Here is a 14,602-nt window from a genome sequence, read left to right on the forward strand (position 1 = left end):
CATTAAAGCAAACTATATGAAAATAAATTCTGAATCAATAGTTTTACTAAAATTAAAAGAAATTTTTAACGTAGTTTCGTTAGATATTGCAAAAAACGAATAAGCTATAAGTATATGGAATTTGAGTTCACAATATTGCTAAAATAAAAAAATTCACTAATTATAAAAAATAACTTGCTAACATTACTAAATTTCATTTATATTCTAACGCAAACTGTGAAATAAAATGTCATTTTATTCATTATTCATTCAGTACTTAAATATTCCAAATATATTCAGAGAATATGAATTTTGAAAATTTATCACCAAAACTTTAATAGTGCAAAGTGTTAATATTAAATCAATAAGGAAATTTTAGCGAACAGAGTTTCAAATCCTTATGTTACCATTTTTACAGAAACTGCGCTGCAACATAATCGTAAAACTTTACTCGGAATTTCTGAGTATTATTTTAGTCCAGTAACATTTAACATTTGGCCCAATGTATAATTCAAATATGATCAGAATCTTGCATTTTTGTACCAGTAACAAAAGAGTAGTTTAAACATAATCGTTTTTAAATATTTAATATAAGTACACGACAGTGACTGTTTCATAACATCAGTTTCTCTTAGTCTTTTTCTGGTAGTAGATTTAATCAATTTAAAATTATTTCCATGGTACCCATGCATTTCCATGGAGCTGAGGATTTGAGGCTGGGTCTATTGGTTCTTGCACTGGTTTTATTTCAACTGCCTTATATTTGTTTATGGCTGCTTCAAGTTCCTTCACCATCTGAAAATTAAAACAAACAACAGGCTAAATTAAGAAAAAGAATGTTTCATACTTAAAGATTAAAATACGTTAAGAAGGAAAATTTTGCTAAACACCTATACCATTGATGAATTGATAAAAATGTAACATATCAGAAAATATTAGTTTTTTTTTCATAAATATAGAATACTTTCTTTATAAAAGAAGTATCACTCTACTCTTACAGAAAAGTTGGTTAGCAGTTTAACCATTATATCGGTACTTTGAGCCATAATATCATTTAAAATTACTGCAACCTTAATAAAACCTTGATATTAAATTGAAATGTGATTTCGCTCAGGTTTAACCATAATATAGAGTAATCAAGTACATTAAGGAATTATCAGCATTATATCACAGTTCATCTTGTCGACTAACTTATTTGTTTAATTATAATTGCAGAAAATGTAAATGAAAACTTAACTTTTATTATTTCATTTTTTTTATTAAATATACACTTTTTTTCAATTTTGAAGAAAAAATCATTTGAAGAAAATATAATGCTTTTAATTAAAATATTCAGTAATTAAACCAAATATTTCATAAAAATAATTTGTTTTCAAACCATTGTAATTGAAACAAATTCGTTAAAAATTACTACAAAATAACATTCGAAATTTCTATGACCTTAGTAGAACCTTAGTGTTAAATTCAAACTTTTAGAAGACAAAACGTTTTTTCGTGAAATCTAACCATAATATAGTGTAATTAAGTATATTAAGGATTAATATGTCCGATAATGTGAATCTACCTGACATCGTATCATAATTGTGACAGTTTTGAAAAAAATTCTGACTCAACAAAATACGAAATTTGTACATGGTGAAAAAGAATCTGGTAAAATTACTGCACTGTATGGTAATTGTACTTCGGGCAAAAAAAAAACATTATTGTGTGATAAAAAACAAAAGATATGGTATTCAAATCATTCATTTGGTAGTTTTTCCGTTCGGATGGTAATGGTTTACCGGAAATTCAGATTTTTAAAATTATGATTCATATTGCTACACATTTAGTAAAAAATGCAAAACTGAAAAATAAATTTAACTGAAAAATTTTTTTTCATGCCATGTTCTAAGGTATCGTGATGAAATTAATAAATTTTATCTCAGTTAACAATTTTTTCCCTACATATTATATTGTATTATATTTTATTTTATAACCATCGTTGAACAGCAGACCCAATTTTGGGTTTACGACTACAAATGTTCAACTCTGTAACCTTGCAATTTTGAACCCAATCCAGAAGATAATGGAACTCTTGTATCAAGTGTTGGATAAAAATTTGCCTTCGTGGAGGACATTACTACTCGTGGAGGGAACTAACCTGTATTTGCGTTACTTGGAGAGGAATACCACGAAAACCTCCCATGGAAAACATGAGGAGAAGGGACTCTAACCCATGATCCGTCTACCACTGAGTATAGTTTACATCAACACTGTGGTCAATGCGAGCCCGGTGTGGAATTCGTATCAACCAGTTATCGTTGGGATTCGAACCCGGTTCACCTCATTGAAAGGCGAACGCTCTATCCCAAGAGCCCCCACGGCTTCTTACATTTTATTAAACCATATCTTATTGTTAATTTTACCAGACTCATTAATTACCAAAGTGCTTCGGTTAAAATTTTAGTATTCCCATGGGGCCAAAAACACGGTAAATTTTATCATGTTCTGGTAGTTTGGACGATACTTCTTTCTCAGTGTAGCATTGCATCATAAGCAAATTGCAAAAAAAAAATTAAAATAATAAATGAGAAATAATAATTGAAAAAATTCTTATTTCTTTCAAGTTAAAGAAAGAATATTCGTCAAATAAAGTGACTAAAGCAATTAAGAAATATTTTAATCAGAGTTCTCAAGTTTAATTCTGAGCTTAATAAGTCATGAACCTGTTTATCAATCATTTTAAAAAATCCTAACGACGTTTTGTTTATAAATACTTTTTAGTCTATACGATATTTTCTAACAGCTTCTCTCTGTTTCTTCCAGCAATCTAACGATTTAATGTTGACCATCTTTGCTTCCTAGGTAGTAATTATTCACATTTCGATCGCATTTGCTTTGTTCGTTCCTCTCTTAAATATTATTTAGCTTCTAATGTATATACTTTAAAACTTCAGTTTCTAAAATAACTCAAAAAATATCGGTGAGTTTGTAAATCTGGACGCAGCTCGAAATGCGTGTTTAGGAAAATGGACACAGCTCGAAATGCGTGTTTAGGAAAATGGACACAAATCGAAATACGTGTATACGACGATGAACACAAAAAATACAGTACCTTTTCAGTTTTCAAACCAAATTTAACAACCAGGTGAAGAATAACGTGCTTACTTTTCCATGCTTATTTAAACACAGAGTATAATCATTACTGGGCAAAGTCCCGGACTTTAGGGCTGGGGCAGGCTTAATATATTTCAGGTATAACTTTTCAGTCGATTTCTTCGTCTTCAAAACTCTGAGCAAAAGAGTTTTTGAAAATCCAAATTCCTTCAACATAAATTTACTATCACTGTATTAAATCTATAGCACCGTGACTTGTAAAAACAACTGTTGACTTTTAAAATCTTTTCGGAAAAAAAACTAATTTACAAAATGTACCTAGTGATTTATACAAATTAACGATATCACATTGCGAATTTATTTAGATTGATTTGTTCATTCATTAAAAAAAGATTGGAAAAAAAAGAAGATGGAAAAATGGCAGGAAAAACTATATCCATTTTTGTAAACACGCATTTCGAGTTGTGTCCATTTTCATAAGCACGTATCTCGAGTTGCGTCCATTTTCATACGCATGTATTAGGAGTTGGTTCGTGCCATTTTCGTAAACACTCACTTCGAGCTGCGTCCAAATATAAAATTTCACCGACGAAATATATAACGAAATTATGATGCTATAGATATTCCGTAATGACCGTCCATAAGGACGGTCATTACGGAATATCAATAGCATCATAATTTAAATGCCTATAATGCCACTTATGTGAGATCACGTGTTCATTTATGCTTAGTCATCAACACTACAATCTAAAAATGTGTCAGGATCTTAAAAGACTAAATCTTAAATCTAAGATCTTAAGATCTCTAGGATCTTAAAAAGATTAGCGCAGGTTAAACTATTGAATTGTACAATGATATAAACATCTTACCTCTGGATATTGTTCTGCGAGGTTGTAGTATTCACACGGGTCAGCTTCTATATCAAAGAGGCAGGGTTCTTTGTTAGCATTGCATCTTTTGTCTTCAGAGGGTGGCACACCTTCACATATGGCCCTTGGGAAGGTCAAACATCCGGGCACATTACATGAAATAGCCAATCGAGGATCCTTGGCATATTTTCGCCACAGAATTCTCGCAGCTTTAGACCGTTTCAGAAACTTTAAATATGTCTGCCAAAAAGAAAATGCCATAGAAATATTTTTCAAAATAAAAAAAAACTTGAAAAGAGGAAAATTTACTTTCCATCACTGTAAAACATTTAAAAAAGGACCTAACGACCTAAAAAGTTACACAATAAAGTTCAGTAATGGTAAATACATTTTTTAATACTTCTACAATACGAAAGCATGTTACGTAACTCATGAAATTTTATTTCATATTTTCAAAGTCGTTTAATTTCAATTTAAAAAAAAAATTTTTTAATTATTCATATGAAACGTTTAATGCATATTTATTTAACTAATATATATGAATAAATTATCACAATCAAACATTTAACTAAAAAAATATTATGTTCACTCAAAAATGCACAGTAGCGTGACTAAAGTTTATATTTTAGTACTTTTAAATTCATTAAAATTTAAATGATATAGCTTAAATTTTTTAATTCACCTTATCTTTATTTAAATTTATGCTACATAATGTTTAATGGCATCAAATTCCTTTTTGATCTGGAAAAAGATGCATTTGTACAAACTTGTTCGAATGAAATTTTCCAATACATCTTCTTAATAGTAAAATATTTTGAGCAAGTGTAAAGTTTATAATTAAAGATTCTAAAAAACGTATTTTTAATATTTTTAAAAAAAAACACTTTTTAAATTAAAAATTCAGTTTATTATACTACATTTTTATGTAGGCAGTATATATTGATAGTTTGTGTTTTGATAAAAATGCAAGTTTTTCTACGGTAAAGTATTTATCTCTTGCTTTTTCAAAATCAACTATTAAATTAAGCTAAGCGTATTCTTAAAATATTTTTTATGGTTTTTTTTTATACTCATTTCAAATTAAACGCATCTTTTACACTTTTGTTTGTTTTTATTATTTAAAATAAATCATTTCAATTAATATAAAACATATATTTAAATACTTGATTTCTTTACATTTACTCAGATTTAGATACTGTTTGATTTTGCGGTACTTTCTGATTTCTGATTTTTTTTTACTAAAATTCTTTGTATAACATTAAGTTTTTTTTTATCAAACACTATTTATGTGTTGCGTTGAAAATATTTTATTCAATAATGTTGCTAATAGGACAGTTCTCAAACCAGTTCAGAACTATGACACAAATTTAAACTTTCAACTTGAACAACTATTAAATAACACTTTAATTCACAGTAAATTTATAATTTTGTCTTCCTGTACTATATTAACGGTTCAAAGGAAATTCAGGTTTTCAAAATTATTATTCGTAATACACTTTAATAAAAAATACGCAACTGAAAAGTAAATTTAACCAAATAAATGGTTTTCATACCACGGTCTAATACCAAATTTTACTTTATTTACCAAATTTTTTCACTGATTATAAAATCATCATATTATAAAATCATATAACCAAAGCGCTGCGGTAAAAATTACGGAGCTTTTCAGTATTTCCATTGAGTTAGAAAATTTTACCATTTTCTGGTAATTTAGTTCTGGTAGTTTTGGTCATACTTGTTTTCTCATTGCGAAACTGTGCTATAATTTAAATAAGAAAACAGATTAAGAAAGTACTTTAAATTGATTACTATATCTTTAAATTCTTTCTCAAATATATTTTAAAGTATTTTCCTGTGTTATGGAATATTTTTAAAACTAATTATTATTTTTTACAAATGAAACAGCGAATAGTCTGAATCAGGTAGCAATTGCTACGCAGGTAGTTTTCAAAATATTTCATTTTTGTTTAAAATAATTTCATTTCCTAAATGCCACTGGAAAAAAAATACGATAGTGGTACGAGTAATATTTTTAAATTGGAAAGATAGTGATAATATTTTAAAATAGAAAATTTCTTTGTATAAATATTGAATACCTATTGTATATATCATAAGCATCGTGGTCGGTATGGCCTGGTCGGCAGGGAGCTGGATTCGCGTTTCTGAAAACGGGAGTTCGAATCCAGCCGGCCGAAGACTCACCGTGTAATAAATGGTGATTGGTGCACGTTAAATCTGTCGAGTCTATAAGTCCACCATGTTCACATAACAAATCAAAACCTCTGGGGGTACTGACTTTGACATTGATCATTCTCAATTTCAAGTCAAAATTACGATGAATGAATGGGTCCGCCCTATAAACTGGTGTGACTTATGGGCTTCGAATTCTAGGCCATAGATGTCGCCACTGGAAACAAGAACAATCGTACCCCTTCTGTCTTAATATCCGACAACAACATATCATAAGCATCACTAAAATTCAAAATAGCAGCAAATAACGCACGACTGAACAAGGTCAATTAATGAACTGCAACATGTAAGGCTATCTCAATAAACTAGAATGGATTATCAGAAAAGCAATGTTGTTTCTGGTCATTTGGTTATGCTCTCTATGTAATGAGTGAATCCTCTTGCTAAGCTTTCTCTTAAATTCTGGTTATATATAGACAAAACCAATTTATGAAATGAGATATTTGCTTTTTAAAATATAAAATATTATTTATCAGGTTGAAAAATCTGGGAAATAGTTTTATTTAGCTTTAAATATATCCCAAGATTATTAAAAAACTGAACCATTAATATTTTAATAAGTTAGAAATGTTCTTAATAATCGCTTAGGCATCTTTACTTCTATTATAATAATAAAATCAACGAAAGCATTTAAAGGAATGAAGATAACCTGAGAAAATATATAGTATTATTTAAAAATAGTTGTGGTATTGTAATGAATAATTTCAACGGCGCAATACCGCTCTTTATGAAGTTACCATTCTAAGGCAGGTATTAATGCTTAATATCTATTCTTAATATGTAGTAGCGCTTTGTTCGAATAAAAAAATAAGAAAACTTTTTTTCAGGAAAGAATCAGAAAAAAATGGAGTAAAAAGAATGTTCATCCCATTATCGAAACATCAATTGAATTAAATTAAAAAATACAAAATTATACAAAATTAAAAATTAAATTAAATACAAAAATAATTGCCTCATTCTTTTATAGTCAAGGCAGCTAAGGAACGTTTTTTAAGGTCGTAAGATGTGTAAGACATTATCGCTCCCTCCTTTTAAAAACTGCCAACTAAAGTTTTCAGTTTTGCACTATTTCTAAACTTTGAAGTTAAGATATATCTTTTACTTACTCTTTTATAAGTTGTATGAATTCCAACTGGAGTACGAGGAGGCGAACCTTTTATCGACTTTCCATCTTTGTCATACCAGCCATCAAAAACTCCATCATAATAGCTTCCTTTTACAAGTTTATAGTTTTTCCTTCGAATTCCCACAACCCTTGATTCACTATCCAAGTTAAGTAGAACTTCTTTTCTCGGTGATGGCACCTTGTGAACAAGAGATGGCCACTGATCCACGCCATCTACGTTTTTCAAAACCTTTGCGGCTTCTGGACCACCTGTCAAACAATGTATTCATATGACACATATCCTTAAAATACATCATTAGTTTATATGTAGAACTTTTTGTATAGTATTAAACTATATTTTTTACTATCTGAATAGTTCCAGGCTCCAATCCAATCAACAAATAAGGTAAAATTAAATTTTTTAAAACAATAAAACCAGGGGTGCAGAGGGTTTACAGCACCCGGAGACATATTCAGTTGTTGCACCCCCTTGAAATGTGTCCGGCTTCTGGGGTTATGGTCTTCCAGACCAACTTGCTGTCTTACATTTTATAAAAACTGAAAATCTCCGCTGTTGCAATTGGATTGTAAATTGCATAGTTAAATAAGATTTTGAAAAATTTAAACTGAGTTTTTTTGAAAACAATGCATCCCTAAAACTCCATATATTGACACGAAATGTGTTGATATGGTCTAGCGGCTAAAAGCACTCACTTGGCAAGTCGGAGGTCCTAAGTTCAAGCCTCCAAGCCCTTCCGATTTCTAACAAGACTTCAGAAATATGTAAATCTCGTATATATAAGTTGCTTAAGATATAAGTTATTCTAAAAACATACCCTTAAAAGTTTTATAAGCATAAATTGAGTACACAAGCCTGCAAATGCATGTTATTCCAATAAAGCAATAAACATTCCCTTACGTCATTTCCGTTTCTTCATATCACTGTCTATAAGTTTATGCGTTTTAAGTGGAAACAGCAGTTACCTTATTCTTTGTATTCTGGATGTTTGTTATTAAATCTGATCTACTTGCCAGCGTCAATTCTATTCTTTCTATGCCACAATATTTTTCATAGAATCGGTTAAAATTTTTACAGAGCCTTTGCTACTAATAGAGCACATTTATATGCAGAATGGCTTTGATTGTGATTATAGTTTCTGAATAATTGAGAAAAAGTGTTAATTCCTACGATCTTTTTCATTCTGTATATCGCCATTTTGATTTTTAAAAAATTTATAATTTTAAATAAATACTCAATACTATCATTGAAAACTACGAAAATAATTGACACCCTGTTAAGTTTTAAAGTAAATCGAATGAAATAAAATTGAGGAAATGTTTTCCTGCAATTTGCAAATAAAAGGGGCTGCGTTTAGAAAAATTGTTTTGGAACTCTTTTCTTATTCTGTTGCATGTAGATTGCATGCCTCTGAGGCTACGCAAATGTCCTCTCTTGTTCCGCTCTAACTAAATCTCTCTAACTAGCTCCAGCTCGAACTAAAGTTTTTCATTATCGTAAAAAAAAATTGCAATTTTGTTTATTTTTCTTCAAGCAGCAAGGAGATAAAGCGAAATAATTTTGAGCACAGGTCAACCAACTTAGATCGTTTAATGATGCCCTTTTTTCTCCACTTCCATTTTCAGGAATTATGAAGAAAAGGCACTTCCATGTAAAAGGGAAAAAAAGAAGAAAAAAAAGGACCATCCTGGATAACTTTTGATCTAATGGTCGAACCTTCATGTTCTAGGACTCAAACTTAATGGTTCGAAGGGGTTACCTCAAATAGTCAAATTATTAAAGGCAAACAATATTTTCAAGTTACGAAATTAGACACAAAAATGTACTTTCTCTGAATAATTATACCTTTTTTTCAACCGACTCAGAAGCTAACCCCAAAAATAAAGGTGTTAGCCGCAATCTCGGAAATATGGTCCCCATAGTTTGCTTAGGAAAGCAATCCAAAGTTTGGACCCTTAATGTTAATTTCATTTTTTGCGTATTCCGCCATTTCTCGAGAGCTTTTTAAGTGAATGGAAAAAGTTTTACACACATTTACTAAAATTAACTTTTCCAAAGATAATTCCATGCAAAAAAATAAATTTTAGTTATCATTTATTATTTTGTATTATTTTATTTAATAATAGTCGAAAAAATTTGTAAGAGGTGTATTTATTACCATTATTTTAAAGCATCTATCGACTATTATTAAATAAAATAATACAAAACAATAAATATTTACTAAATTTTTTTTTCTTCATAAAATTATCGTTGTAAAAACGAAGACAACACCATCCATTAAGATTGAAGAGTTAGCTTATCAAACACCTCAATACTTTTTGCATACCTGCTGCTGACAACAAAGTGGGTAGCCAGTCGCTTATATGCATCAATTCATTAGAAATCCTACTCCTATGACGCAAGACAGGACTCCATACGAATGCTACACCTCTGACTCCACCTTCCCAGAGATTGTATTTACTTCCTCTGAGGGGATAGTTTGAGCCCAAGCATCCATCTGTACCATCCACAGCACCACCATTATCGGTGGTAAATATGAATATGGTATTATCCAACATAGATGTTTTCTCTAAAGCTTCAAATATTTCTCCAACTGACTGATCCATAGCCTGTACCATACCTGAAATTATACTCAATTAAACACCTTTGATATGCAGTTAAAGAATTGTTTTTATTGTCATTTTATTTTATTGTTTGATGCAGATACTTGTTTAAGTGAATTATAAATAATGTCCAGAAGTTATATGTAATTTATTACCAGCAAATTTTCTCCTCCTTTCATCTTTAATGCCTACAAGAGGTTTAACGTATTTATCTGGAACTTGTAATGCATTATCGAAATTCCCGCTATGAGGAGCTTGCTGCCCAAAGTAGAGGAACAAAGGCTATAAATGAAAATAATAGAAATCAGGTATATTTTTTATTCCAAAACATAATCCCTTTACTGTATACTTTATCAAAATATTATAATTACTCCTATTTTTTTAACATAGCAAACTTCGCATAATGTAAGCAAATATAAATATTCATTAAACCAAATATACAATTATTGGTTTTTCTAAAATAGTTAGTAAGATAAATAAGAAATTCTTATTAAATATCTATTACGCCAGTGTTTCCCAATATTTTTTACCTTTGTACTTCTTCTATATCCTCTTATTAGATGTTCATTTATGAGAACTCCTTTCTTCTTACCCATAATTCTACGCTCAAAATCTGTTTCAATTTCTACTAGCTGGCTCACTCCCTGCTCGCTTAGCTCTCGTACCGAAAACGCTCTTTAAATTCCTTTCGGATTACTTCGCAATTCCAGCTCACTTCACTCACGCAATGGAGACTTGTGTGTTTTAATATAACTTTGTATGATGATAGTCTATTTTAAAATTAAGTTAGAAAAAATTATGGAAGACATGCATCCTATAACACCTTTGATTCATAAACGTTCCATTCTACACATTACGATTTTATGTTTACAAAATTAAAAATAGGTAAAAAAGTTTTTAGTCATGAGTGTTTTTTTTTNTGTTTTTTTTTGTACATAAACTCATAACACTTCTATTTTAACATAAACTCTCAAAATGATTAAAGGCTAAAGAAAAGAATAAGAAAATAAAAAGAAAAATGGCTGGCTTGTCTTTATTGACAAAACGCATCTCATACCCATCGTAATTATTAAGCATCATTAAAACTAAAATATAGCTCTTAATTGTCAGTGAACCTGTGAAAATTGATAAGTATAATTGAAACAAAAACGTAAAACAATTTTTTTGTTGATATGAACTGTAAACTATACATTTTTCATTCACCCCAGATGTCCTAATTATAGGTTAGTTTATTTCAGCTCTTTGTTGTCCCTGTGGAATAAAGATTTTCTTTCAGAAATAATAACAAACAAGTGCGATGAAGCTTTCGTGCTTATGAGTGCTAACTCGTTCCATATTTTAAGTGTCTGTTATCGACGTGAAATAATAAGGAAATTTTGTTACCGTGTGAGATCAATATATATAAAGATTTCATATTTTGTCTCCCTTTTAATGTTTTTTCCAGACTCTATGACTGAGAATTAAATTTTTGACACATTCATTTTTAAACTTTCTTATAATGAAATATTTTAAATTTCTAATATTTAATTTCTAATACAAATATTTTTATTTTTTTAGCTCTATTTGTTATTTTTAATACAGATATTCTAACATTCAGTTTATTTTTAATGCATACATTTTTAAACTCCGTTCTAACATCTCTTCCAAACTCTTTTCTGTATTCTCTTCGAAACTTTCTTTTCAATTATTTTCCTAACTTCCTTATATGTTAACACATATATTTTTAAACACCATTCTAATAAACTTTCCTAAACTCCTTTCTAATTTCTTTTCCAAACTCTCTTCTAAATTTTCGCCTAAACTCCTTTTTTTAATGTATATGTTACCGGCAAAGTATGAAACGCCGGCATTCTATAGAATGCCTAGGCATTGTGTATAATGCCGGATGTTTTCAGGCAAAGTATGAAATATGAGAAGTATTACATACTTTCCCTACGCATTGTATATAATACCTAGGCATTCTATAGAATGACGAATGCCATTTAGGCAAAGTTTCAAAAAACGTCCTGATGAGGTTGTTACATGCACTTCTGAAAATTAAAATGTTATTCTGAAAAAATAATGAGAGTGCCATTAAAAAAATTTATTCAAAATGCGTAAAGAGAAATGAAAGTTGTACAAAACATAATTTATTCCTTTCTTGTTAAGGGAAACAAAATTTTCATATGAAAAATAAGAAATTGACCTACTTGTTGCAACATGGCAGGCTTGACCGACATTCTGAATTTGACATTTTGGAATGACGTTTTGACGAATCAGAAATGTATTTTATACTTTGCCGGTTTCTCATTTGGCATTCTATAGAATGCCTAGGAAATGTGTGAACTATAAATCATTTCATACTTTGCCGGTTAATTTTAGGCATTACACGCAATGCCTATGCATTCTATAGAATGCCGGATTTCAAACTTTGCCGGTAACATATAGATTCATTAATATATAAATTCATTAATATCAAAATAACGGCCATTTAAATATATTCAGTTAGCTAGTTTACGGGATAGTTAGTACTACATCTAATTGATATGACATAATAAACATTAATCACATAAATGCACTTGACCGCCCTTAACACATTCACGGCTGGTTGCTACTAACGCTTGCCACACTGTTCAGTTTAAAAATGAGATGAAGCATTACTTGTCGTCAGAATTACTCATCCGCAACTGATTATCTCAAAGAAATTTCTCATTCTTCCATGTGAATCATACGATTTCTGTCTTCTTTTTTTTTTGGAACTTGAAATTAAGAAGGTGTCTTGAAAAGTAAGGGGAAAAGTACCAGGAACTCCATGAAATAAAAATCTTCCTTATTTCGTACGAAAATTATCAAGTGTTAAAAATAAAAAATAAACTATTTAAGTAAAAAATAAACTAGTTTGGCTGATCTACCGTCAGAAATTTATCTATCTCGAAATGATTATTTTATTGGCTCGTACTTAACTTGACGTCAAAAGTAGAGAGGGGATTTAATTATCGACTATGTCTACCTTCATCTATCAAAAGGTACCTCTTGATAGAATCAAGTTAACATGTCTCATATACTAGTGAATTGGTATTTAATATTTATTGTGGTAGTTACGCCACATTACTCCCCTTCCAGAATATTATCTGTGATAGATTTCGATGAATGATTATCACTAGTTGATTCAACTATTTATATATTTATATCATTTTCACTCATTATATTTCTTCTTCATTTTTCTAAGCAATTTGCTCATTACTTTTTTTTATTTATTTATTTTCTTTTGTAGCATTTTGTTCATTTATTTTTTCTTCTTCAATATTGTTTATTGACCGGGAAACTTTATTTACTTCACCGGATTATTTTTTATTTTTTTTAATATTGTTTATTACCGGGAGACTTTATTTACTTCACCAGATCTTTTTTTCTTCTTTGAGCAGTTTATATTAAGCAAATCAACTGTTTACTGAGGATTAACCATCATGTTAGCGAGTTCATATCAAGTCCGTAGGTCACCAATGAAGAGAATTATAAATCGACTATGTCAACCTTCTTATATCAAAAGGTACCTCAAGATAGAATCGAATTAACATGTCTTATATACTAGTAGTTTGGTATTTAATATTTATAGTGGTAGTTACGCCACATTACTCCCCTTCCAGAATTTTATCTGTGATAGAATTCGATGAGCGATTACCACTAGTTGATTCATGCTGTTTATATCATTTTCGCACATTATATTTTTTCTTCATTTTTTTATAGCATTTTGCTCATTATTTTTCTTTTTTTTATAGCATTTAGCTCATTTTTTTTCTTCTTCAATATTGTTTATTAACCGGGAGACTTTATTTACTTCACCGAATCTTTTTTTTTTTCTTTGAGCAGTTTATATTAAGCAAATCAACTGTTTAGTGAGGATTAACCATCACGTCCGTAGGTCACCAATGAAGAGAATTATAAATCGACTATGTCAACCTTCATCTATCAAAAGGTGCCTCAAGATAGAATCGATTTAACATGTCTTATATACTAGTGATTTGGTATTTAATATTTGTAGTGGTAGATACGCCACATGACTCCCCTTCCAGAATTTTATCTGTGATAGAATTCGATGAGCGAATATCACTAGTTGATTCATGCTGTTTATATATTTACATCATTTCCGCTCATTATATTTTTTCTTTATTTTTTATAGCATTTTTCTCATTATTTATCTTTTTTTTATAGCATTTCGCTCTTTTTTTTTTCTTCTTCAATATTGTTTATTAACCGGGAGACTTTATTTACTTCACCAGATCTTTTTTTTTTCTTTGAGCAGTTTATATTAAGCAAATCAACTGTTTAGTGAGGATTAACCATCATGTTAGCGAGTTCATGTCACGTCCGCATGTCACCAATGAAGGGAATTATAAATCGACTGTGTCAACCTTCATCTATCAGCAAAAGGTACCTCAAGATAGAATCGAATTAACAAGTCTTATATACTAGTGATTTGGTATTTAATATTTGTAGTGGTAGTTACGCCACAGTAGCAACAAGAAAAATAGATGAATAAAATTAAAAGAAATAAGAGGAAGGCGATCAGGTGCTGCCAGATATAAATCATAACATTTCTTTTCTATATTTCTTTAGAAAATATGAGATGAAAACCGTTTGCAATTTTAAATCTAAAATTATCGAATATTCACGTTCTAGCACTCAATCTTAATGACTCGAA

At 29.8% G+C, this 14,602-nt stretch overlaps 1 protein-coding gene across 1 annotated transcript in view; it reads right to left on the reverse strand.

Moving 5' to 3' along the window:
- Positions 1 to 550: 550 nt before the first annotated feature.
- LOC107437881 (arylsulfatase B-like) overlaps positions 551 to 14,602 on the reverse strand; it is a 39,082-nt gene continuing 25,030 nt past the window's right edge. Inside the window, exons 7-11 of the mRNA XM_071180393.1 lie at positions 10,077 to 10,203; positions 9,645 to 9,938; positions 7,301 to 7,569; positions 3,945 to 4,184; positions 551 to 774 (exon numbers count right to left, since the gene is read on the reverse strand). Coding sequence (XP_071036494.1) covers positions 649 to 774; positions 3,945 to 4,184; positions 7,301 to 7,569; positions 9,645 to 9,938; positions 10,077 to 10,203 — 1,056 coding nt within the window. The 3' untranslated portion in view covers positions 551 to 648. The remainder of the gene's footprint in view (positions 775 to 3,944; positions 4,185 to 7,300; positions 7,570 to 9,644; positions 9,939 to 10,076; positions 10,204 to 14,602) is intronic.

Source organism: Parasteatoda tepidariorum, chromosome 4 (genome assembly GCF_043381705.1).
Source record: "Parasteatoda tepidariorum isolate YZ-2023 chromosome 4, CAS_Ptep_4.0, whole genome shotgun sequence".
NCBI classification, from domain to species: Eukaryota; Metazoa; Arthropoda; class Arachnida; order Araneae; family Theridiidae; genus Parasteatoda; species Parasteatoda tepidariorum.